This window comes from Myotis daubentonii, chromosome 1, assembly GCF_963259705.1.
Source record: "Myotis daubentonii chromosome 1, mMyoDau2.1, whole genome shotgun sequence".
NCBI lineage: Eukaryota > Metazoa > Chordata > Mammalia > Chiroptera > Vespertilionidae > Myotis > Myotis daubentonii.
The window spans coordinates 174,636,279-174,659,989 of record NC_081840.1 but is presented as its reverse complement, the minus strand read 5'-3'; the positions used below and the strand labels follow the sequence as shown (position 1 = coordinate 174,659,989).

At 40.6% G+C, this 23,711-nt stretch overlaps 1 protein-coding gene and 1 non-coding gene across 2 annotated transcripts in view; both read right to left on the bottom strand.

Moving 5' to 3' along the window:
• Window positions 1–5,174: 5,174 nt before the first annotated feature.
• Window positions 5,175–5,338, bottom strand: LOC132224398 (U1 spliceosomal RNA). Its single transcript, XR_009450672.1, has one exon. It is a non-coding gene; the product is annotated as a U1 spliceosomal RNA (small nuclear RNA).
• A 7,974-nt stretch (window positions 5,339–13,312) lies between these two features.
• The window catches only part of LOC132216513 (broad substrate specificity ATP-binding cassette transporter ABCG2-like), a 65,962-nt gene continuing 55,563 nt past the window's right edge, over window positions 13,313–23,711 (bottom strand). Inside the window, exons 12-17 of the mRNA XM_059665761.1 lie at window positions 21,763–21,852; window positions 21,076–21,200; window positions 19,070–19,224; window positions 17,167–17,256; window positions 16,226–16,308; window positions 13,313–13,690 (exon numbers count right to left, since the gene is read on the bottom strand). Of these exons, the coding sequence (XP_059521744.1) occupies window positions 13,543–13,690; window positions 16,226–16,308; window positions 17,167–17,256; window positions 19,070–19,224; window positions 21,076–21,200; window positions 21,763–21,852 (691 nt within the window). The 3' untranslated portion in view covers window positions 13,313–13,542. The remainder of the gene's footprint in view (window positions 13,691–16,225; window positions 16,309–17,166; window positions 17,257–19,069; window positions 19,225–21,075; window positions 21,201–21,762; window positions 21,853–23,711) is intronic.

Sequence of the window (23,711 nt, the reverse complement as noted above, 5' to 3'; positions counted from 1 at the left end):
TCTGGAAACAGCCTAAGTGCCCATCAGTAGATGAATGGATTAGAAAACTGTGGTACATCTACACGATGGAATACTATGCTGCTGTAAAAAGGAAGGAACTCTTACCATTTGCAACGTCATGGATGGAACTGGAGAACATTATGCTAAGTGAAATAAGCCAGTCAATAAAGGAAAAATACCACATGATCTCACTCATTCATGGACAATAGAGACCATTATAAACTTTTGAACAATAATAGATACAGAGGCAGAGCTGCCTCAAACAGATTGTCAAACTGCAGCGGGAAGGCCGGGGAGGGTTGGGGGGCAGGAGGTAGGGGGGTAAGAGATCAACTAAAGGACTTGTATGCATGCATATAAGCATAACCAATGGACATAAGACACTGGGTGATAGGGGAGGCTAGGGGACTGTCTAGGGCGGGGGGATAAAATGGATACATATGTAATACCCTTTGTAATACTTTAAGCAATAAAAAAAATAAAATAAAACAACTATGATTAATGTGCTAAGGGTTCTGGTGGGAAAAGTTGACAAGATGAAAGAACAGATGGGTAATGTAAATAAAGATGGAAATTCTAGGAATCAAAAAGAACTGTTAGAGAATGTAATGTTAGAGAAATAAAGAATGTCTTTAATGGGCTTATTAGTAGACTGAACACAACTGAGAAAAAAAATCTCTGAACTTGTGAATATGTCAATAGAAACTGAAAGAACAACAAAAAAAGACTGAAAAAGAAGGGAATAATAGCCAAGAAAGATGGTACAACTACAAACATGTATAGTAGATGCAAATGGGAATAGCAACAGGAGAAGAAAGAGAGAAAGAAAGGTACAAGAGCAATATTTGAAGCAATAATAACTGAGAATTTCCTCCAAATCAAGGTCAGAGACCAAACCACATGTCTTATTCAGCTTAGACTGCTATAACAAACTACTATAGACTGGGTGGCTTAAAAAGCAAACATTTATTTCTCACAGTTCTGGAGGCAGAAAAGTACAGGATCAAGGTGGCAGCAAATTCAGTTCTGGTGAGGGCATGTGTCCTGGTTTGTAGATGGCTGTCTTATTGCTGTATCTTCACATGGCAGGGAGTGTCCTCACATGACAAGCTCTCACATCTTTTTATAAGAGCTCCACCCTCATAATCTAATTGCCTACCAATCTGTTAATACCTGTTAATACCATCACATGTTCGTTAACATTTCAACATATGAATTTGGGGGGCACAATTATTCAGTCTATAAAACCATGGGAAGCTCAAAGAACACCAGGCAGAGTAATTACCAAATAAACTATACCTCGGCATATATTCAAACTGTATAAAGTCTAAAATAAAGAAGCCAAACCTAGTTTGTTTGGCTCTGTGGATAGAGCGTCAGCCCTCGGATTGAAGGGTCCTGGGTTTGATTATGGTCAAGGGCACATACCTTCGGTGCAGGCTTCATCCCCAACTCCCATCAGGGCACATGTGGGAGGCAATCAATCAATGTGTCTCTCTCATATCAATGTTTCTCTCTCTATCTCTCCCCCTATCTTCCACCCTCTCTAAAAATCAATAGAAAAATATTCTCGGGTGAGGATTAATAAAAATAATAAATAAATAAAAATAAATAAATAAACATAATAAATATCACATACATTTAAAATTAAATTAAAAAATAAAGAAGCCAAAGAAAAAATAGGATCTTATCTATAGAGGACCAAAGATAAGAATTATATCTAAGTTCCCCGCAGATAACATGCAAGCTGGAAGATACTGTAGTGAAATATATATTTTTTAAATATATTTTATTGATATTTTTACAGAGAAGAAGGGAGAGGGATAGTTAGAAACATCGATGAGAGAGATCGATCAGCTGCCTCCTGCACGCCCCCCCCAGTGGGGATGTGCCCGCAACCAAGGTACTTGCCCTTTACCGGAATCGAACCTGGGACCCTTGAGTCTGCAGGCCAACGCTCTATCCACTGAGCCAAACCGGTTCGGCTGTAGTGAAATATTTAAAGTGTTGAGAGAAAAAAACCCACTAACCTAGGATTCTGTACTGTTCAAAACCACACTTCAAAAGTAAAGAAAAAATAAAGACTTTCTCAGATAAACATACATTGAGAAAATTGCTTGCCACCATGCCTGCCTTGCAAGAAATGTCAAAGTAGTTTTTTAGAATGAAGGAAATTTTTATAGGTCAGAAATTTCAGTGTTGGGGCAGAATGCACAGGAGAACAATCAGCCAGCACTCTGAGGGAGGAAAGTTTAACCTTTGTTTCGCAGATCTGCTAGTCCAGGGGAATTCCAGATCCAAAGCCTGAACTGAACTCGTGGGGAGGCTCTGACCTATATATCTCCTCCTGTGATGGGGCCCTGAGGGTCCCTGCAGCTCTGCCCAAGCCAGCTGTGGTGGGGCCCTGGTGTTAGGCTCTGCAGCTCTGCCTAAGTCAGTCAGAGTGGGGAAGTAAGACTACAGTTTTAACCAGATACTGAACTAGGTTGCAAGCCCCCCCATCCCAACCCCCACCGTTTTCCTTTTCATTAGGGCAACCACTGAGAAAAGTTTTGTGTTTTTTTTAAAGGTATCTTCTTTCCCAGCTGGTGTTGCTCAGTGGTTGAACGTCAACCTATGAGCCAGGAAGTCAAGGGACTTTCCTGGGTTGCAGGCTCAATCCCCATAGGTGGCATGCAGGAGGCAGTCAATCAATGATTTTCTCATCATTGATGTTTCTTTCTCTCCCTCACCCTTCCTCTCTGAAATCATTTAAAAAATCCTATATAATAAAAGCTTAATATGCTAAGTGTCTGGTCGTCCAGTTATCCATTTCAACCAATCAAAGCGTAATATGCTAATGATATGCTAAGGCTGCTCAACCACTCGCTATGTTGTGCACTGACCACCAGGGGGCAACAGTCGACCGGTTGACCAGTTGTTATGATGTGCACTGACCACTAGGGGGCAGACAGTTGACCAGTCGCTATGACATGCACTGGCCACCAGAGGGTAGACGCTCTGACTGGTAGATTAACTTGCTGCTGGGGTCTGGCCGATCCAGACTGAGTGAGAAGAATGGGATATGCCCTGGAACCCTCCTGCGGTCCTTCCCAGGCTGGTCACCCTCCCTGGTCCTGATCATGCACCGGTGGGGTCCTTCTGCCTGGCCTGTGCCCTCTTGCAATCCGGGCTGAGGGAACCCCCTCCCCCATCCCCCAGTGCACAAATTTCGTGCACTGGGCCTCTGGTATATATATTTAAAAGATGTCTTCTTTTTAAAATATAAATAATTTACATGATAGAAAAGAAGAGAAAATGGAATCATATAAAATGCTCAATTAATCCATCATTGGTAACAAAAAAAAGAGTGGAATACAAAAATAAGAACAAAAACTTAGCACAATCAATAGAAAACAACAACAAATATGGTAGATATTAGTTCAGACATATCAATAATCAGTTAAAATATCAATGGTCTAAAAACAATAATGAAAGATGATAGTCAAAGTGTACCAAAACACAAGACCCAACTACATGTTCTCTAAAAAAATACCCACTTTAAATATAAAGACAGATAGAAATAAAAATAATAGATAAAGATATGTCATATAAACACTAATCAACAGAAAGATGGAGTACCTATATTAATTTCAGAGAGAGATGACATCAAAACAAAGAAAATTATCAGGGATAAAGAGGGACGTTACATAATGATTAAAAGGTCAATTTTCTATTTATTTATTTATATATATAGATTTCGGAGAGGAAGGGAGAGGGAGAGATAGAAACATCAATGATGAGAGAGAATCATTGATCCACTGCCTCCTGCACACCCCCTACTGAATATTGGGCCCACAACCCTTGGCTGGAATCAAACCCAGGACCTTTCAGTCCACAGGCCAATGCTCTATCCACTGAGCCAAACCTGTTAGGGGTAGGCCAATTTTCCATGAAGACACAACAGTCTTTAATGTGTATGTACCTAACAAGAGTGTATCAAGACCTAACCAGTTTTGCTCAGGGGCTACAGTGTCGGCCCACAGACTAAAGAGTCCCAAGTTCGATTCCAGTCAAGTGCATGTACCTTGGTTGTGGGCTCAATCCCCAGTAGGGGGCATGCAGGAGGCAGCTGATCAATGTTTCTAACTCTCTATGCCTTTCCCTTCCTCTCTGTAAAATCAATAAAAATATATTTTTAAAAAAGAGTGCATCACCACTATGGAAGACAGTATGGAGTTTCCTCAAAAAACTAAAAATGGAACTCCCATTTGATCCTGTGATCCCACTTGTAGGAATATATCCCAAGAAACCAGAAACACCAACCAGAAAGGATATATGCACCCCTATGTTCATAGCAGCACAATTCACCATAGCTAAGATCTGGAAACAGCCTAAGTGCCCATCAGTAGATGAATGGATTAGAAAACTGTGGTACATCTACACGATGGAATACTATGCTGCTGTAAAAAAGAAGGAACTCTTACCATTTGCAACGGCATGGATGGAACTGGAGAGCATTATGCTAAGTGAAATAAGCCAGTCAATGAAGGAAAAATACCACATGATCTCACTCATTCATGGATAATAAAGACCATTATAAACTTATGAACAATAATAGATATAGAGGCAGAGCTGCCTCAAACAGACTGTCAAACTGCAGCGGGAAGCCCGGGGAGGGTAGGGGGGCAGAAGGGGGAGGGGGGTAAGAGATCAACCGAAGGACTTGTATGCATGCATATAAGCATAAACAATGGACATAAGACACTGGGGGATAGGGGAGGCCAGGGGATTGTCAAGGGCGGGGGGGGGGGGGGCAGGGGAAGGAGACATATGTAATACCCTTTGTAATACTTTAAGCAATAAAAAAAAAAGAGTGCATCAAAATACATATGACAGAATTTATAGAACTGTGAAAAGAAATAGATGAACCAACAATTATAATTGAAGACTTTAACTCTCCTTTATCAGCAGTGGAAACATCCTCCAGGTAGAAAATATGTAAGAATATAGTTGAACCTAATAGCACCATCAACTGGATATAATTGGTATCTGTAAACTATTTCTTCCAACAACAGCAGATTACACATTCTTTTCAAGTTCACATGGAACCTGCACCAAGATAGACCACATTCTGGGTCATAGAACACAGCTTAACAAATTTATTTATGCATTTATTTATTTGGGGGGAGGGGTGAAGGAGAGCAGAAAAGTAGTCCTGCACGACCACAAATTATGCAGTTGAGTTTCCCACCCTTGAGGAAATTGCAGGGATCAGCACACCCAGAGTGCAGTGGGTGAGCCTCTCCCTGGGAAAGCCGCCTTTGTGATCATGGTATCTCCCCTGCTAGGTAACTATTGTATTATTTTATTTTACTTTATTTTATTTGATTTTTCATCTTAACAAATTTAAAATAATAGAAATCATACAATGTAAGCTCTCACACGATAGTGAATTTAAACTAGAAGTCAATAAAAAAAAAGATAACAGGAAAATCCCAACATATTTGGAGACTAAACAACACACTTCTAAAATTTACAGTAATTTTTCAAACAGCACACTTTTAAAAACTGATTTTTTAATTGATTTTAGACAGAGAGGAAGGGAGAGAGAAACATCGATTTCCCTCACTGGGAATTGAACTATTGACCTTTTAGTGCATGAGCTGACACTCAACCAACTGAACCACATTGGCCAGGGCTCAAACAGCATACTTTAATTTTATTTTTTAACATTCCAAAGTTTCTTTATTCTTCATAGTTTTCTAACAAACAAATGATTAGTTTTCCTAACTAAGATTATGAAAAAGTTTCCTAACTAAGATTATACTTCACCAAAAGTATAAAGACAAATATAATGTAGTCTCCCAATACATATTTTTTACATAGCATTACAAATGCAGAAATATTGACTGATGCTCTTCACAATGATTGCCCACCCCCTTAGAAAGACTGCAGCAGAGGATTCCATTGTCTGAAATACTATGCAGTACAGGAATTAAATGCTTCAGCCCATAAACACACTCCTCATCTATTGTGTTGCTCAGGAAAATGAGCAAAATCTATCATTTGCACTACTTCAGCAATCTCTTTGGCAACCAGTGGGAAGATGGAAAACTTTTTCCAGTTGGGCAAGTACATTTCCATTTAAATGTTCCTGTGACAAGAATTTCCACCTACTGTCTTGCTCTACATTTTCAACTTTCAATGAAGTCTGATTGTGATGCTTTTTTAAAAAAAAATTATTGATTGATTTCAGAGACATAGAGGAAAGGTGGGAGGGGAAAAGGAAGAGAGAGAAAGAAACATCAATTTGTTGTCCCACTTATTCATGCATTCATTTGTTGATTCTTTTATGTGCCCTGACCAGGGATGGAACCCACACCTTAGCCTATTGAGATGATGCTCTAACGAACTGAGCTACCTGGTCAGGGCTAAAAGCCATTTTTTTTTAGTGGAATGATTAATTGTTTAAATCAGAAGTGGGGAACCTTTATTCTGCCAAGCGCCATTTGGATATTTATAACATCATTAGAGGCCCGGTGCACAGATTTGTGGGGTCCCTTACCCTGGCCTGCGAGGATCAGGCCAAACCTGGCAGTCCAACACCGCCTGCTGACCCTGCCTGCCTCTCCCCCTCATCCCAGCCTTGCTGTGCCTGCCGAGGGCTCATACCCAGTCAGTCCTGATTGGGAGAAGCTCAAGCCACTACAGCGGCCTCGCCAGCCATGAGCCCTGGTTCTGGCGCCTGTCGGTCAGCTGAGTGGTGCTTTCGCTGTGGGAGTACACTGTCCACCAAGGGGCAGCTCCTGCATTGAGCGTCTGCCCCCTGGTGGTCAGTGTACATAATAATGACCAGTCGACTGGTCATTCAGTCGCTTAGGCTTTTATATATATAGCTTCTCAGGCCATACAACTTTATCAGTTTAAAAATTAGCATGGTATATTGATCAACTCGCCCTGAATGCCTTGGCAGGGCCAGACTAAATGAATTCAGGGGCCTTGTGTGGCCCAAGGGCCGGACATTCCCCACCCCTGTTTTAAATAAAGGCTAGTAAGGTTCTTGAGCTCTAATGCCTGTTTATAATTTTATATATTTTATAAAGTGGGTGGAAGTTTATACTGCTCTCCTTCCCAGTGTCACAGGTTGACATATCAAAACAAAAATGACCAAGACTTTGAGTGGCAACAGAAATAGTAAATGCTGTACTTTTCAAAGTATAATCCCTTATTCAACTGTGCAAACCAATACAGTTTCAATATCTATTAAAAATGGGTGTTCTGGACAGGTATAACTCATGAACACCAAGATCAAAGTAAGAGCTGAGAACAGTAACATCAACTTGGCCGGTGTGGCTCAGTTGTTGAGCATCAACCTATGAACCAGGTTTGAGTCCCAGTGCCCTGGTTGTGGGCTTAATGCCCAGTATGGGGCAGCCAATCAATGAATCTCTCACCATTGATGTTTCTGTCTCTCACTACCTCTCCCTTCCTCTCTGAAATCAATAACAATATTTATTCTTCTTTTTTTCTTATAGAGTATCTCTTCAGTGCCATCCCTATTTTTTTTTTTCTCTTTTGGCTCCCCTAGCATAAGAAGGGCACTCAAAAACACTGCCTTTCTAACACCGGTTGTGTTGTCGTTAAATTCTTCCATAAAGAGATCACATAGTATGAAGAGCATGGAGGTTTCCGATGAGACTCACAATGCTGTCACCATCTCCAACTCTGAACGTCAGAGCAAGTCTTCCCGTTTTTAATCCATTTGTCTCTTGAGAAGTTTTGTTGCTTTCAAACCTTAAGCAATCTAGAAACACTCTGAGGAGTTCATAGGACATACAGAATTACAACCTAAGTTTTCTACCGTCTGGTTTAAGTGGCAGTTTCATAAGCAATAGATTAATGGCATCATTTGAATTTGCTGTCCGGTTTCATTAATTGTAAAGAGATGTAACTGGAGAGGACTGATAACAACTTTAATATCATAACTTGTGGCCCATTGTTTGGATTTTTTCAGCTTGAATTCTGAAGCTGCTTATAGAGCTTAACTTGCGCTTTGGGCCTTCAAAACTGCCTGCAGCTGGAGTAGCCACCCCCCTCGCCCCGTGCTGATTGTACTACTTGATAAATTGTACTTCTTGCATTGTTTTTTAATAATACTCCCTGCACTATAATTGTGTGATCAAAGACAGCCTTTTTGTTCTACAGGCAGAGGTTGAAACTAGGACTTGATGAATGCTTAATCACATATAAGCCATTGTTCTCATCGCACAACCTCATTTTCTTATCACTGCGTCAGCCAACCCTTGAAAGTCCAGTTACCCCCACCAATCAGAAATGAATGATGTAAGTTTATGGTCATGTTGATCCTAGCAACCCATCTCTTATTATGATCTCCTTGCTACATTGCCTTAATAAACCCTGCTCTCCTGGCCACATGGCGCAATGGTTGAGCATTGACCTATGAATTAGGAGGTCACGTTTCGATTCCCAGTCAGGGCACATGCCCAGGTTGTGGACTCAATCCCTGGTGTGGGTTGTGCAGGAGGCAGTTGGTCAATGATTCTCTCTCATCATTGATGTTTCTATCTCTCTCTCTCTTTCTCCTCCTCCCTAAAATTGATAAAAATATATTTAAAAAAATAAATAAACCCTGCTCTATCCTTTCATTTGGAACATGTTTTCAGTTCATAAAGAGGGCTTGGTCCCTGATTTACAAATCACATATGAATATATCTCCCTTTTAATTTCCTTTGGAATTTTTGTTACCACTGGTAGAAATTTCTAGAAGGTATGTTGCCCAATTCATGAGTGACTTAATAAAAATCAATATACATATATTGATTTCAGAGAGGAAGGGAGAGGAAAAGAGAGATAGAAACATCACTGATGAGAGAGGATCATCAATCAGCTGCCTCCTACATGTCCCACACAGGGGACCAAGCCCACAACCAGGCATGTGCCCTGACCAGGAATCAAACACTGACCTCCTGGTTCATAGGTTGATGCTCAACCACTGAGCCACGCCGCAGGCCAAACACTTTTTTTAAATGTGTGTAAAGAGTGATGAGAGGGCGACTCTCTATGGAGCATGCCCACGCTTCCCCCACCCCTTTCCTCAGGTGTGTTTTCCTTGCCTCTCTCTTTCTCCTAAGCTTCAAGGGCCCTTCTTTCACCTCAGTGACTTGTTTCCTGAGTCCACACCCAGCTTCTTCCATGTTCCTGCCTCTGTGATTTTCTAAATAAACTTTCTCGTAGAGTTTGGGGAAGAAAAAAAGTGATGAAAGGCCAGGAGGTTCACCAGAATGGTAGCTGTGTTGGTAGGGTTCCGGGGTCTTTATCCCACTGAGAATATACACAACCCTTTGAGGGTGAGGTGGGGACACTGATGATCTCCTGCAGTGTCTTGGGGAAGATGAGCGGTTGCAACTACTCAGGTTCACTTGGCACACAATCCTATGGATTTAAATCTTGAATTAGTCTTGAAACTGAATTCTGTCTTTACCAAGGAATCCTCTCATCTCAATTTCATACTTTAGACTTTAGAGTCTAATATCACTAGTAAATGTCTGCATAACATCTTACTGTTTAAATGAGCAAATCAATGCTCTGGTCTAATGATTGTTTTGTGAGGATGGTTAGTGTGAATTCATTCTTCCGAGCATAACAAAGCCTTTTGGATGCATTGCAGAAACAGAGTTTCAATATATCTTGACAATGAAATATCTTAATTAAATTACCAGAAAATTTTATAGAAATCTGGTTTATGGTTTTACATGAAGCCGGAGCAACAAATGTTCTACAGCATTTATTGTAGAACAACAAATGTAGCCGGCTGAACAAATCTGGCACACACTCCTGTCTTGTATATCTATGAATCCTTTTTACATTTATCAAGCATGGTGGAGGTTTTGTTTTGCTTTTTAAAAGGCAGATTGCAAAGTATTTATTATTGAGTCCCATCACAGAAGTTTATTGACCACTGGTCTACAGGAACAAAGCACTTCCCTCTGTCCTACCCCCACCCATCAAAACAAAATGTGGAAAAAAAAAAATTACACAAAGCCAACAAAGAAGTAAAAGGGCTGACCTTTCCAACAAAAGGAAGAAGGTCCTCCTTGATTTTAGCACTTTGAGTCCAAATCTGCACAACAGAAGATTCAAAATATTTTGGAAATAATTCAAAATAAAAAAAACTTTAGGCCCTGACCGGTTTGGCTCAGTGGATAGAGCGTTGGCCTACGGACTGAGGGGTGCCGGGTTCGATTCCAGTCAAGGGCATGTACCTTAGTTGCGGGCACATACCCAGTGGGGAGTGTGCAGGAGGCAGCTGATCAATGTTTCTCTCTCATCGATGTTTCTAACTCTCTATCCTTCTCCCTCTCTGTAAAAAAAAAAAAAAATCAATAAATATATTTAAAAAAAACAACTTTAGGATCACACCAAGGTATGTAGTAGAAGTTGAAAATACTTGGACAGCTACTCTTCTTGAAATTAATTGAAAATGAACAATTCAATATAAACAACCATGTAATTGTAAAATCTTAAAGCTAAAAGAAATCCTTGTTTTACAGATTCAAGATAAAATTCAGAGAATGAAAAGATGTATGAAAACAAAACATAAAATGCAAATTAAACCCTAGCTTGTTTGACTCAGTGGATAGAGTGTCAGCCAGTGGACTGAAGGGTCCTGGGTTCAATTCTGGTCAAGGGCACATGCTGGGATTGCAGGTTCGATCCCCAGTAGGGGGCATGCCGATCAATGATTCTCTCTTATCATTGACGTTTCTATCTCTCTCACCCTCTCCCTTCCTCTCTGAAACCAATAAAAATGTTTTTAAATGCAAATTAAGTATTAATTACCTAATCTTTATGATTTCTGAGGTAGGTAAAGCAATATTACCAGCATGATCATATAATTAATCACACCAGGACACTAAAAATAAGTAAAGGGCATATAAAATTCTACAACTTTTGAAAATATGTATTGATTGCATATTCACTTTATTATATTGGTGGGCCTATAAAATAGTTTTACTTGAAGCCTATTTCAAAAATAAGCAAATGCAGTGCATGAAACCTGTTTGGATTATTTGTCTATGTGCACATAAGAAATAGGTTGCAATGTGAATATGATATTTATTACCATGGATACCAGTCAAAAATTTTAATACTACAACAACTTGGAAGAGCTCTCAAGCCAATGACCTTCTATAATCCCACTGCTGCATCGAAAATAAAAGTTCTTTTGACACAGTACAGAAAGAGGTATTATAAAACAATAGACAGTGCTGTCACAAAGGAATGCAAAATAAAACAGAAAGTACAGAATTTCTATCAAGTTAATGCCTCGGGTAGAACCCATAGCCCAAGATAGTGATTCTCACAGACTTCAGGGACAGTCATAAAGTTATCACCTGTTACCAACTTGTCACCAAGTGGCTGGCTGGGCTCCTGAAGAATAGGACCAAATAGAGAGCTCAGCACCAGCGCCAGCTGCTGACATCTCAGACAGTGCCTGCCAGTGACCAGCAGTGGTGAGAGCCCATGCTGTTGGATGACGGATACCCTCTACGAGAGGATATTTTAAATTCCTATTAATTCAAAAAGTAGGTGCTATTAATATTATTGGCCACTTTGTTTAAGTATATTTTGTGTATGAAGTATAGATATCTATTGCTCTCTCTATAGATCATGTGTATAATATATTTCTCCTGTATGGAGAACAGTACATACAAAAACCTGTGGGTAAGCTTGTCTGGCGTGGCTCAGTGGTTGAGTGCCAACCTCTGAACCAGGAGGTCAAGGTTCAATTCCCAATCAGGGCACATGCCCTGGTTTGATCCTCAGTAGGAAGCATGCAGGAGGCAGCCAATCAATGATTCTCTCTCTCATCATTGATGTTTCTGTCTCTCTCTTTCCCTCTACCTTCCTCTCTGAAATCAACAAACAAACAAAAAATATTTAAAAACCTGTGGGTAAGCCTGGCTTGTGTAAAAAGAAAGAACTGTACGTAGAACAGAAAAAAACTGATTAACCCCGATGGTTAGATAATAATCAGGTAAAGAGAGAGTGTGATAATATTTTACAACATAACGCATTAATCAAATGTCATTTAAAAAAAGAAGAAAAATGTTCCTTAAAGTTCAAAGATAAAAATACAATGCTATGTCCCCAGGCAAATATTGCAACAACATGGCAGGGCTCCTGCTGATGCTAGATGATACTCTAAAATGATTTCCTCTCTGAAATCAATAAGAATACACTAAAAAAAAAAACAATAACCCAGAGAGAAGTGGGAAAGTAGTGATTGGGACAGGGGCACGAACAAGGCTTCTGGATGCTGGAATGTCTACTCCTTGACCTGGATTGGTGGTTGCATGGCCTGTTCCTTTTATGATAATTCACTAAACTGTACTTTTCCCTATATTACCCTTCAATAAAAAAAGAAGAACCCTTCCCTATTATTCGTAAAAGTTAGCATGAAGAGAGGATGTGTAAATAAGTGAGAAGTACGTGAGGGAAGAAAAAAGCCTGAATAGGGCCAATTATAACAGTTATTATATCATAAGTCTAAAATATTCAGGATCTTAGAAGTTACCAGCTCCTGGTATGAACAGTTCTTTATGGAGGTGGCCTGGAGAGACTGACATGTCAGGGCTCACAGGGCCCAGACACCGGTATGTGAGCAAAGTTCCCGGTGATCTCATGCACGGAAGCACTGAGCTGCCCCAGGAAGGCTCAGTCACCGGGGCCTGGCTCTCTGCACCTACAGCCTAAGGCCCAGCCACGATCCCTGAGATCATCTAATTCCACCTCAGAGAAGCCTCAGTAAGTTCTACTAACCTTTCAAGGTTTATCAAAGCTTTTTTCTTTATAATGGCTTTTTTATCCTATAAATAACTCTGTTTTTTTCAACATAGTTTAGGTTTTGTACTTCCAATACAGCATCAATACAGTTGTTATTTCTTATTTGTTAAATAATGGCAGATCATAAACTCATATCATATGGAAGCTGGAGGGCAATCGGCACACCTACTCAGTTTAAAGATGAGGAAGCTGCTAACAGGTATTAGTGACTTGTCACGAGTCTCTCTCTACAGTCCAATTATTTTAAGACAATTCAGTAAGCCAGATTTCTCTCATGTGGTTACTGTCTCACCAGATGAACTAATAAACAATATATAATATCACTAGTTTATGACTTGGGTTCTTTCATAATTCAGTTTATTATGATTTTTATGAAGGTTTTTATTGAACAAAAATTCTGGCTGAACAATAATATGATGGCAAATGAAATGAAGACAACAAAAAACACCATTGAATACTTAAATCAAGGTGCTCCTTTTTTATTTTATTTTTTTATTGATTGATTTGAGAAAGCATCAGTTTGTGGTTCCACTTATTTGTGCATGCATTGACTGCTTCTTGTGTGTGCCCTGACCTTAAATTGAACCCACAGCCTTGATATATCGGACCATATTCTAAACAACTGAGATACCCAGCCAGCGCTAGGTGCTCCCTTCGTAATATGTACATAAATCATGTAAATTAAAGAGGAATTTAAGTATATTTTTTAAGAAACAGCAATTTTAGGTAGGCAATTATAAGGAAGATAACGATCATGCATGCCAAGGCTACATGATTCTTCCACAGGCCCCACGGTGAGAGATCGATGCCCTGGTTTACCAAGAATTCTTCTCCGGTACATCTGAAATTCAACAGAAAAGAATATGACTGCATTCTTAGCTTCTGTCCAATTTTACTCAAAATAGCTGCTGTTCCTTAAAGAAGCCTATAGATTACCAAGTCTGAAATAACTATCCCTTCATATATAACAGGTAACAGTCAATGAGTACTTACAATTCTGCTAGCTACCAGGATAAGCAACCTGCATATCACAGTTTAGTTAACCCCTAAAACAACTCAGTGGGGTGGATATTAGACACATTTAAAAGATGAAGAGACTGAGGTTTAAGGAACTTGGCCAAGTCCACAGGCTCACACTTTGAACCAAGTTGCTATCCTCTCCAGATTCATTTGGCTCCCAATCTATGAACTGCTCTCTTCAAAGGCAGAAATGCTTATCAAGTAAATTTTCACTTCTCCTGAAAGAGAAATCCTCCACTTTCACAGATGACACGTAGGCCCTTACAAACATGGTCAAGGCTCTTTATAGAGTGCATTACCCACAAATCAGCCACACAAAGGAACACAAAACTAGGAAAAGAGGTGGGGAAGAGCTTCCTGACTGTTGCACTCCCTCAGCTCTGGGACAAAGACCGGGATGAGCCTGGCAGATGCTCAGCTACAGGACATCACCGCAGGCCCAGGTATCAGGTGAGGCCTCAGGGAAGCTGGAGTAGAGCAGGAAGGAGGAGCCCTGCCATGGGTCAGATCAGCACCCGGTACTAAAAATAACGGGCACAGCCTCCATTCTTGTCTGATACCATTGCTGTGTGACTCCTGGAATTTAGCAGTGCTGAAAAATGTCACACCCAGATCAAAAGAGGGGGTGGGCAGGATAAAGAAACTTTCTCTTCCTCCCTACAGGTTTCCTGGCAATACAGTTGACCCCTGAACAATGTGGGATTAGGGACACTAAACCCCATACACAGTCAAATATTTACATACTAGAAGCCTGTTACACGAAGATTCGCGCAATAGGCCTTCCTTCCCCTGGCTGCTGGCACCAGTTTTCCTCCAGCACCCGGGACCCAGGCCTTTGGTCCGGCCACAGCGGAGAAGCCAAGCCTCGAGGCTAGGCTTCTCTGCTGCAGCTGCAGTAGGCTTGGCTTCAGTCTTTGTTCCGTGCCTGTGTATGCAAAGTAACTGCCATCTTTGCTGGGTTAATTTGCATAGTCACTCTGATTGGCTGGTGGGCATAGAGGAGTGACACCAATTTGCATGTTTCTCTTTTATTAGTGTAGATAACTTTTGACTCCCTTCAAATTTAACTACCAATAGCCTACTGTTGACCAGAGAAAGCCTTACTGATGATATAACAGTCAATTAATACATGTTTTGTATGCTATATGTATTAGATACTATATTCTTACAATACCATAAGCTAAAGAAAAGAAAATGTCAATAAGAAAATAGTAAGAGAAAATACATTCACAGTATTTACTTAAAAATAAAGTCCCCTTATAAGTGTACCCACAGAGTTCTAACCTGTGTTATTCAAAAGCCAACTGTTCTTCAAAATAGCAATTTGTGCTGTTATTCAGAATTATTTCTGATCTACTTGAATGATCATGAGACTTAGGATACCAGCATCCCATTAATTAATGTTTTGAAATCAAACCCTTAGCAATAATCGTTGAGGAGGAAAGCATCACTTTCAAAAACATCCCCTAATTTTATTAAAATCTGCATTTCTATTTTATTGACATTATTTAAAAAAAAAAAGGGATTTCCTTCTCAGCTTAACACATTGTATGCGGGAAACGTATTTATACATTTTACATTGACTGGAGGTAGTAGAGCACGGGACACGTATTAATACGTTTTTTATAGACTAGCGGTAGAATGCGGGTAACATATAAATAGGTAAACTAAAGTTATCGTAATTTTACTGAACGTTGCCATTTGCGCAAAAAATTAGCAAAAATGGCCCACGCCACCTGTTAGTGCGCTATAAAAACTACCTGCAAACAATGTGTTAATGAAAGATGTACAGTCCTTCCATTAGCAGTATGCCAAGTCAGTTTAAAAAACAAACACAAAAACTGTGCAGACTGGTTTTATGATGTTTCCTAAATGCAGGAGGAAAAGACAAGTACCAGGACCGTGACAGGAAAATGTCCACTCCTTTTCCAGTTCTGCTGCCCTTCCGGCTCTTAGTCCTAGCCATGGGCTGGGCTCACAAGAAGCCTTAACGTTATGGACCCATAGAGGTTACATAATCCAGACAGTGCCGACCCTGTAAGGCCTTGCTAAAATATCAACATAGCTCATTCCAAAAGCAAATGTTCTGAAAATCAAATCTCACACCCACAGGGAAAACAGCAAAGGGATCTTTTAAAAAGCCCATAAGAAACATTTCTCCAACTTAAACACAATTTTGACCATAGTTGATACTAGGAGTTGTACCATACTTTCTAATGCATTAGTGGACAACAACTCACTCTACAGATAAGAAAACTCAGTCTCAGAGAAGCCAGGGTCCCTGAAAGCACTCATTCCAGCTCAGCCCAGTGGCCTTTCTCCATCACACCAAACAGTAACCAAATGCATCACTTACGTTGCAAAGTTACAGGTATTGTTTGTTGTAACATTGAGTCCCGGGCAGAAGTGTAGTCCCAAAAATTCATTATGCTGCAAAGCCTATAACACAAGAGGGAGTGGGCAAAGTAAATAGTTTTAATGTCAAAGTTTCCAAAGAATTATCACAAGGTCATCTTTTAGTTTAATCTTTATTGTTATTTCTGAAAACAAATCAAGCCTCACATTCACAGTCTTTGTCACACCAGAGCCACTAAAATGATTGTTCCTGGTAGTCAGGAGGAATGGGGGTGGGATTTTTGGCTTCTAACAAAGAAAAGAAAGTATTCTGCTAGAGACCTCTGGCTATATTAGTGCATAGCACCTTCCTTCTTCTCCCCCCAATGTTGTAAGCCCATAAACACGGTAACAAAAATGATGCCTTGATACTCAATGACTGTTGTTAATTTATGGTAACATATTTTATATGATTCTTGTGTTTGTTTTTTTAATCAAAATCAGGTATAATTCTTGGTAATAAGAAATTCAATTATAATATATTAAGTTTTCTTCAGTGTTAATTAGGTTTTAAAGCCAATAGTGGCTGTGAATATTACGTAGTTTTGGTTTTTCTTCTAATTTCCCTCACAATATAAAACATGTATTCTAGACTCCCATCCTCTCATGTATTTCCTTATTGAACTGAAAACCAACAACAGTCTTTACATCAGTTAGTCAATCTTCCGGCTTCATTGTGAGTTAGACCCTACCCTTCACCTCCCTCACACCGCAGGGTGACTGGGGAAAGCCAGGTGATCATCAGGGAGCCCAAGGCTTAATAGGAAAGGCTCCATCACTGCTCCTAAAAGAAAATTCCTGGGAGACCTCCACAGCTCATGTCTGGGGACATGCGATGGTCAGGCTTCTGCTTGTCCCAGCTGGGGAACAATGGACTAGTCACAGGGACAGAAGAGAACTTACCGCGTAGCCATACCGAGGAATGCTCAAGTACTGAAGCCATGAGAGCCAAGGCACAACGGTTGTGAGATTGACCAACAGCCCTGAGAAAATCTACAAGAGAGAATCCCAGCAATCAGAACTGGGGGAGTGATTCATGAATTCTAAAGCTTACCCTCTTCAACCCCCTACAACCCTGTAGACATTTCTGCTAAGGCCAACGCTTTCTTAAAATTTCTTCCACGGCTCTAAAGGCTTACCATGTCCTCTTTGCATGTGTATTCCTCTTAGCCGAGGCTGTTTGTGGCTGTGAAGGAATGACAACGTATCTATGTTTCATTGAATGGGAAGATCCTTATTTGTCAAGGCTTTTACTCTCTGTAACAGCACACAATGGAAGGCCATGGTCCTGACTGTTGTAATGATGCAACCACTGTGTTCCCACCAGTGGACACACCAGAACGTATCCTGAGCACCTGGTGGGCCTCTATACTTCCTTAACACAGGAAGCTTTCTGATACACAGGGTTTGCATTCCATCTCCAAATGACTTTAGGAATAATTTGGGGTTCAGAATGGATGCTTAAAATAACCCAAAGCTTAGGACTAGTACTGTGTAATGTGAAGTGCAGCATAAAACAGAACCAGTACCTTCATTTCAAGCTACAAAAAAAGCACTATTGCCATGGAGACCCCAGGAAGGACTGCTCCAGCAGGAGATTCATGCAAAATTTCTAACTGGCACTTCCCATGAGAAGATGGGCATAACAAGAAGTGATGCTGTTGGAAATACATATTCTTCAACTTGACCCAGCAAACTGCTTTAATATGGAACATCTCTCAGTAAAATACAGTTTTATATGTGGCTTTAAAATTCTATTTATAAACCATTAAATACTAATAAGCCATAGCATCTAATACCTAAAATAAAACATTTTTATATTTTGAAAGATATTTTATTGGATGGCATTATAGAAAATTGACCCAAGGTTTATCACTTCCTCAATAATGTTTAGATTGGTAGTTTTCAATGGCAAGAGTGTGCTGTTTATAAACTTTTAAAGACATCTACTCCTACTCTAGCAGAAAAGATGTGTAGTAAGTAAATAGGCTAAGCATTCCCATTCACTTAATATGTTATGGGTTAACGTGCTAACTGCTCCCCTTCACCTGTTCATTCATCCATGTGCATGCAAAATTAAGGGGCAGATAAGATAGGATTAAGTAACCATTTAAAAAAAAGTTAACCAGAAATATATTGATACAAAAGAATGTTAGGAACCCAGAAAGGCAGGAATGCAGGGCTGTGTGGACTTTGGAATATTTCTTCTTTTTTTAATTCATAAAATTGTATTTTTATTAAGACATGCTTACTCAGGATATTTTGCTATTTTTAAAATGTTCCTTTTCAAAATATAGAAGGAATCAAGATAGACTATCCATGCCACACACTATTCAATTTCTCATGGAGCTTAGCTTTTCCCTTGGAAAGTATTTGATCCAAATAAACCCTCTCAGTTGCTGGGAAATAAGCCATCAGTTCTCTAACACCAGCATAGAAGTCAGGCAATGAACCTGCCATTTCTACGAGGGGAACTTCCACTCAAAATTTTTCTGTTTTGAAGTTCCCAGTCATCAAGTTTTCACTGTATGTCACCAAGAAGCATTTTTTAAAAATCTCATTTGTAACAACATGTTAACTAAAGTTATACTAATTATATTAGAACAGTAGCACACACACAAAAAAAAGGTTGTGGAAAAGCTGGCACATTCTCTAATATGTTATATTTAAATATATGGTTTCCTTAAAGCTAAGAGGCTCATTGACAAAATCCCCAACACAAGTTTTCTAAGACAGGTAAATTTGCAGAAGAAATGGGGGTGAGGGGGAAATAATTGCTTCTCAGAGAAGCACAGTTCCTACTCACCATCATAAACACAAAGGAGATGGTCATGAGAAGGGTTGCTATCGATACCACACTCTGACCTGCTGCTATGGCCAGTGCCATAGAACTGGCCGCGTAAGCCACAATCATAAGCGTAAATATCATGATGAAGAAGGCCTCCACCTTCGGTTTCAATCCTGAGGAAGGAAAGAGGGGGTTAATCCAACCAACCACCTAGGTCCCTGTGTGTTAGGGAATTGTTTATTGTGTAAATATTTAGAGAAATGAATATCAGATTTTAAAAAATTCATCCTCTATCAAACTACCATGAGTCACCAATTTCATTGCCCGCCTCAAATATAACTGTATAAAAATATCATACCGTTTTCTTTTTAATACTACTGCATAAGCACATTTTCATGTAACTCCTAATCTCCCTGTTGCACAATTATTACCAATTTCTGAGTGCTGAGGTGGAGAGCTGGAGGCTACACACCTGGCCAGAATTCTACTGCCTTCTCGCTAAGAAGGTAACTTGTCAAGAGCACATGCTTTCCCCCCAGATATCACCTTCCTCACAGTTTGCTGTAGCAGTGACAGTGAAGAAACTGGGAGATCAGGATCCCATGACCTCCAGGCGTTTCACTCTCTGAGGGAGTGCTGCCAGGTCTCTGAGACAAATACCACAGAGCTTGGGATTGAGGGTGGGGTTAAATGAAGTTTCACAAAACTACTGTATAGCTATAATGGGGCACTATTATGGGTCATACACTGTATTGTGTATGATATTGGAGCAGCCACAAGAACACTAATCAGGAGCTGAGGATCCAGGTTCTGTGCCTAATTGTTTAAGACACACCCCTATTTGTAAAATGAACATTTAAACTCTTTCAGTGGATCTTTCCCTATCGTGTTTTGTAAAAAATATATACATTTCTGCTGTGTGTGTGTATATACAGTGAAATATATGGAAGTCCAAGCCTGGGAGAAGCCTAAACACAATGCACAAATGCATCCGTCTACATCTATTAAAAAAGTATTTTTATTAAAGCAATACACCCCAAAGTCTCATTCTTTCACTATACAGATATATATATATAAATTCCCCAGCCCCAGCTCCTCCAGCACAATCTCAAATAGTTTATGAATTCTTTCCATGTCTGTATATGACACATACCATCACTGAGTAAAATATCCTATCGAATAAAAAGGTAATATGCAAATTGACCATCACTCCAACACACAAGATGGCCAGCAGGGGAGGGCAGTTGGAGGGGACCAAGCCTGCAAGGGAAGGCAGTTGGGGGTAATCAGGCCTGCAGGGGAGGACAGTTGGGGGGAACCCAGGCCTGCAGGGGAGGGCAGTTGGGAGGGACAAGGCTTGCATGGGAGGGCAGTTAGGGGGGGCCCAGGCCTGCAGGGGAGGGCAGTTGGGAGGGACAAGGTCTGCAGGGGAGGGCAGTTGAGGGGGACAAGATCTGCAGGGGAGAGCAGTTAGGGGGGACCAGATCTGCAGGGGAGGGCAGTTGGGGGGGCAACCAGGCTGGCAGGGGAGTGGTTAGAGGGTGATCAGGCTGGCAGGCAGAAGTGGTTAGGGGCAATCAGGCAGGCAGGCAGGCAGGCGAGCAGTTGGAAGCCAGCAGTCCTGGATTGTGAGAGGGATGTCTGACTGCCCGTTAAGGTGGCACTGGGCCTAAATGGGCAGTCGGACATCCCTCGAGGGGTCCCAGATTAAAGAGGGTGAGGGTTGGGCTGAGGGACACACACACACACACACACACACACACACACACACACACACACCGTGTATGAATTTCGTGCACTGGGCCTCTAGTAGTTTCATAAATAGGTGTACAGGTTAGTTTAGGAAAAGTTTTGACATAAATATCCTCAGAGAAAAGTTACTTCAGAGGGTACAAAATAGATAGATGCTTCCTTATATCATGGCATGGTTTATAGTTTTGGGGACCAAAAACATGCTTGAAAAAAAAAATTAACTTCCTCTCACATCCAAGACATAGACTCATACTTTCTGTCTTATTGCTTACCTAACAAGAAGTATATTGTACAAGTAAATATGATACTTGGTATCATCCTCATCGGCAGTAAATCAGATAGGAGTTTCCCAAAGAAATAAGATGACACTCTGTAGTATCCACTGATATATTCATGTCTGAAAACAAAAATACACATGATGCATCCCACTTTAGTTTAAGAAGGCACAGGCTGGATGATTAAACCATTTGCTGTCCTGATTTCTGCTGCCAGCAGGGGTCTAACAACTACAGCTTCTCACATCCTCCAGGTCAACCCACCACCTTCACCCAGTCAGCATCAGGCACCATCTCAGGGGCACGCGTCCCCTGAGACCTGGTTCCCAAGAGCTCTGTGAAGGACCCCTCTTCAATTTACAATTCATCCCACTACTTTCTCTCTACCAAGCCCCTCAAACTTTTTGTGTCAAGGTCCTCATGACTTCTTATTTGCTAAAACAAATAGATCCTTTTCAACCTCCATTGCTTGCATTCTCTGTACTGTTGTCCTTGTGGCTGTGCCCTAATCTTTAAACTCCCTTTCCCTTGGTCTCATGATGTCCCTCCCAGCCCCAGGCTGCTTTTTCTCAAGGAACACTGGTAATCCCAGGGACCAATCCGTGGCCAGCTTCTGGATGTGACCAGTCTGACCAACAGCCCTGACACTGGACAGCGCCCTTCCCGGAACAGAGCCACGCTCACATGAAGAGCTTCTTCTCCACCACGAAGAGCTCCACGGATGATATGCTGCTGAAACACTGGTTGGTGGTCAGGAAGAAGAGCACCCCTGCTCTGCGGAGAGAGAGGGGAAGAAAAGCACTGCGTCAGTTACTCGTTCTTAGGGCATTCCTACCTGCTGAACTGTTTCCTCACACGATATCTACGACATTAACTGCTCAGGTTAAAACGGAGAGGGAGGGGAAGAGTGAGTCCCCTCTGGTCTCTCCCGATCCCAGTGTCTCCACAGTGGTGCCCCTGGGGCTCCATAGAGCACAGTTTGAATTTCATAGTCCTGGGTTGGCATGGATTGAATTGTGCCCTCCCTATGTTGAAACCCTGCCCCTCAATGTGATATTTAGAGGTGGCATCTTTGGAAGGTAAGTAAGTTTAGATGAGGTCATGAGGGTAAGTCCCTCATGACAACATTAGTGCCCGTAGGAAAAAGGGAGATTTTTCAGAGCTCTCTCTGTGCCATGCGAGGACGCAGCAGGAAGGAGCAAGCCAGAAGAGCGTCTTCACCAGAACCCAAACATATTGGCATCCGACCCTCTAGAATTGTAAGAAATACATTTCTGTTGTTTAACCCATCCCATCTGTGGTTCTTTGTTATGGCAGCCAAGGTGCTGATTACCTAGGTCATAAACATGCTGCCACCATTCATTTGAACTAACAAAAACACAAGTACATCCTAATGTAGAAATAGCCAAATAAATTAAGTCTGCAAAGGTTAAAACCTCCATTAGCCACTTTGTTAGAGTTGAGTAAAGAAGAAACTAAGAATGAGGAGTCAAAATGAAAGAGTGTAGGGAAACCTCTAGCAATACTTCATTATATACATTCACCGCACAATCATCAGGAAAACTTTCATATTATCCTGGATAACCCACTGTCTGCATGTTTTCCAATGTGCTCAAAACGAAAGCAAATCATGCTTCTAAAGGAAAAATTAATTTGTACATGTATGAAAAAGGAAGACTATTAATGCTCTCTCTGTAAAGTAATTTCAAAAAGGAAAGTATTCATTTCATCTGTACTTTGATAGAACTATACATTTGATGAAAGCATGCCAGCATCTCCAAAACAGTGTTGCACTTCCTAGCACAACCAAATAATTTAATTAACATTGAGAATGTGAGTGGATGCTAAAAGAGATGAAGTGGTGCATTATTTAAATGACACAAAATTAAGAGAGCATTTTAAAAAAATGTGAACCCAAGTGTGCAACCCTAAACACAAAGAGTCCATAGACAAAGGAATTGTTTCTTTATTAAAGGAATTTTTTTTAACACCAATAAGAATAAGAATAAAAATAATAATAAACAACATAGACAACAGGCTGTATTAAAAGTAAATGTGTAAAAAAGAAAGAAAAAAGTTTTTAAAGAAAAATAAATATTTATACATTGGTAAGAAATGAAAAATGGCCAGTACACAAGCAGATATGCAACTTTCTAGACACAAACAGACCTAATATCAAAGTATTAGCTAATTTCAGAAACACGGGACATGGCAACATTCAGCTCAATTTATTGTCTTACATCTAACAGTCCAGTCATGTTCAGGAATTAAAACTCATAGATATTGAAATTCCTTTTAAATTATAAGGATTTATTTTATAATATTAAATACTTCTTGTTAAAGAATTTAGTGTGGGAGGAGAAACCAAGATGGCGGCATAGGTAAACACCGCAGATTGCTGCCTCACACACCACTTCAAAAATACAACTAAAAGACAGAACGGACATCACCCAGGACCACAGGAAGGCTGGCTGAGTGGAAATTCTACAACTAGAAGGAAAGAGAAAAGCATACCGAGACTCAGAGGAGGTGCGGTGCGGAAGTAAAATACTAAGGTGCGGGGAGGTACATGTGGAGCGGGCTGGCGGCTGAGGGCGCGGTTGTCTTTTTCAATCGGGAGGGAGTCTCAGGCT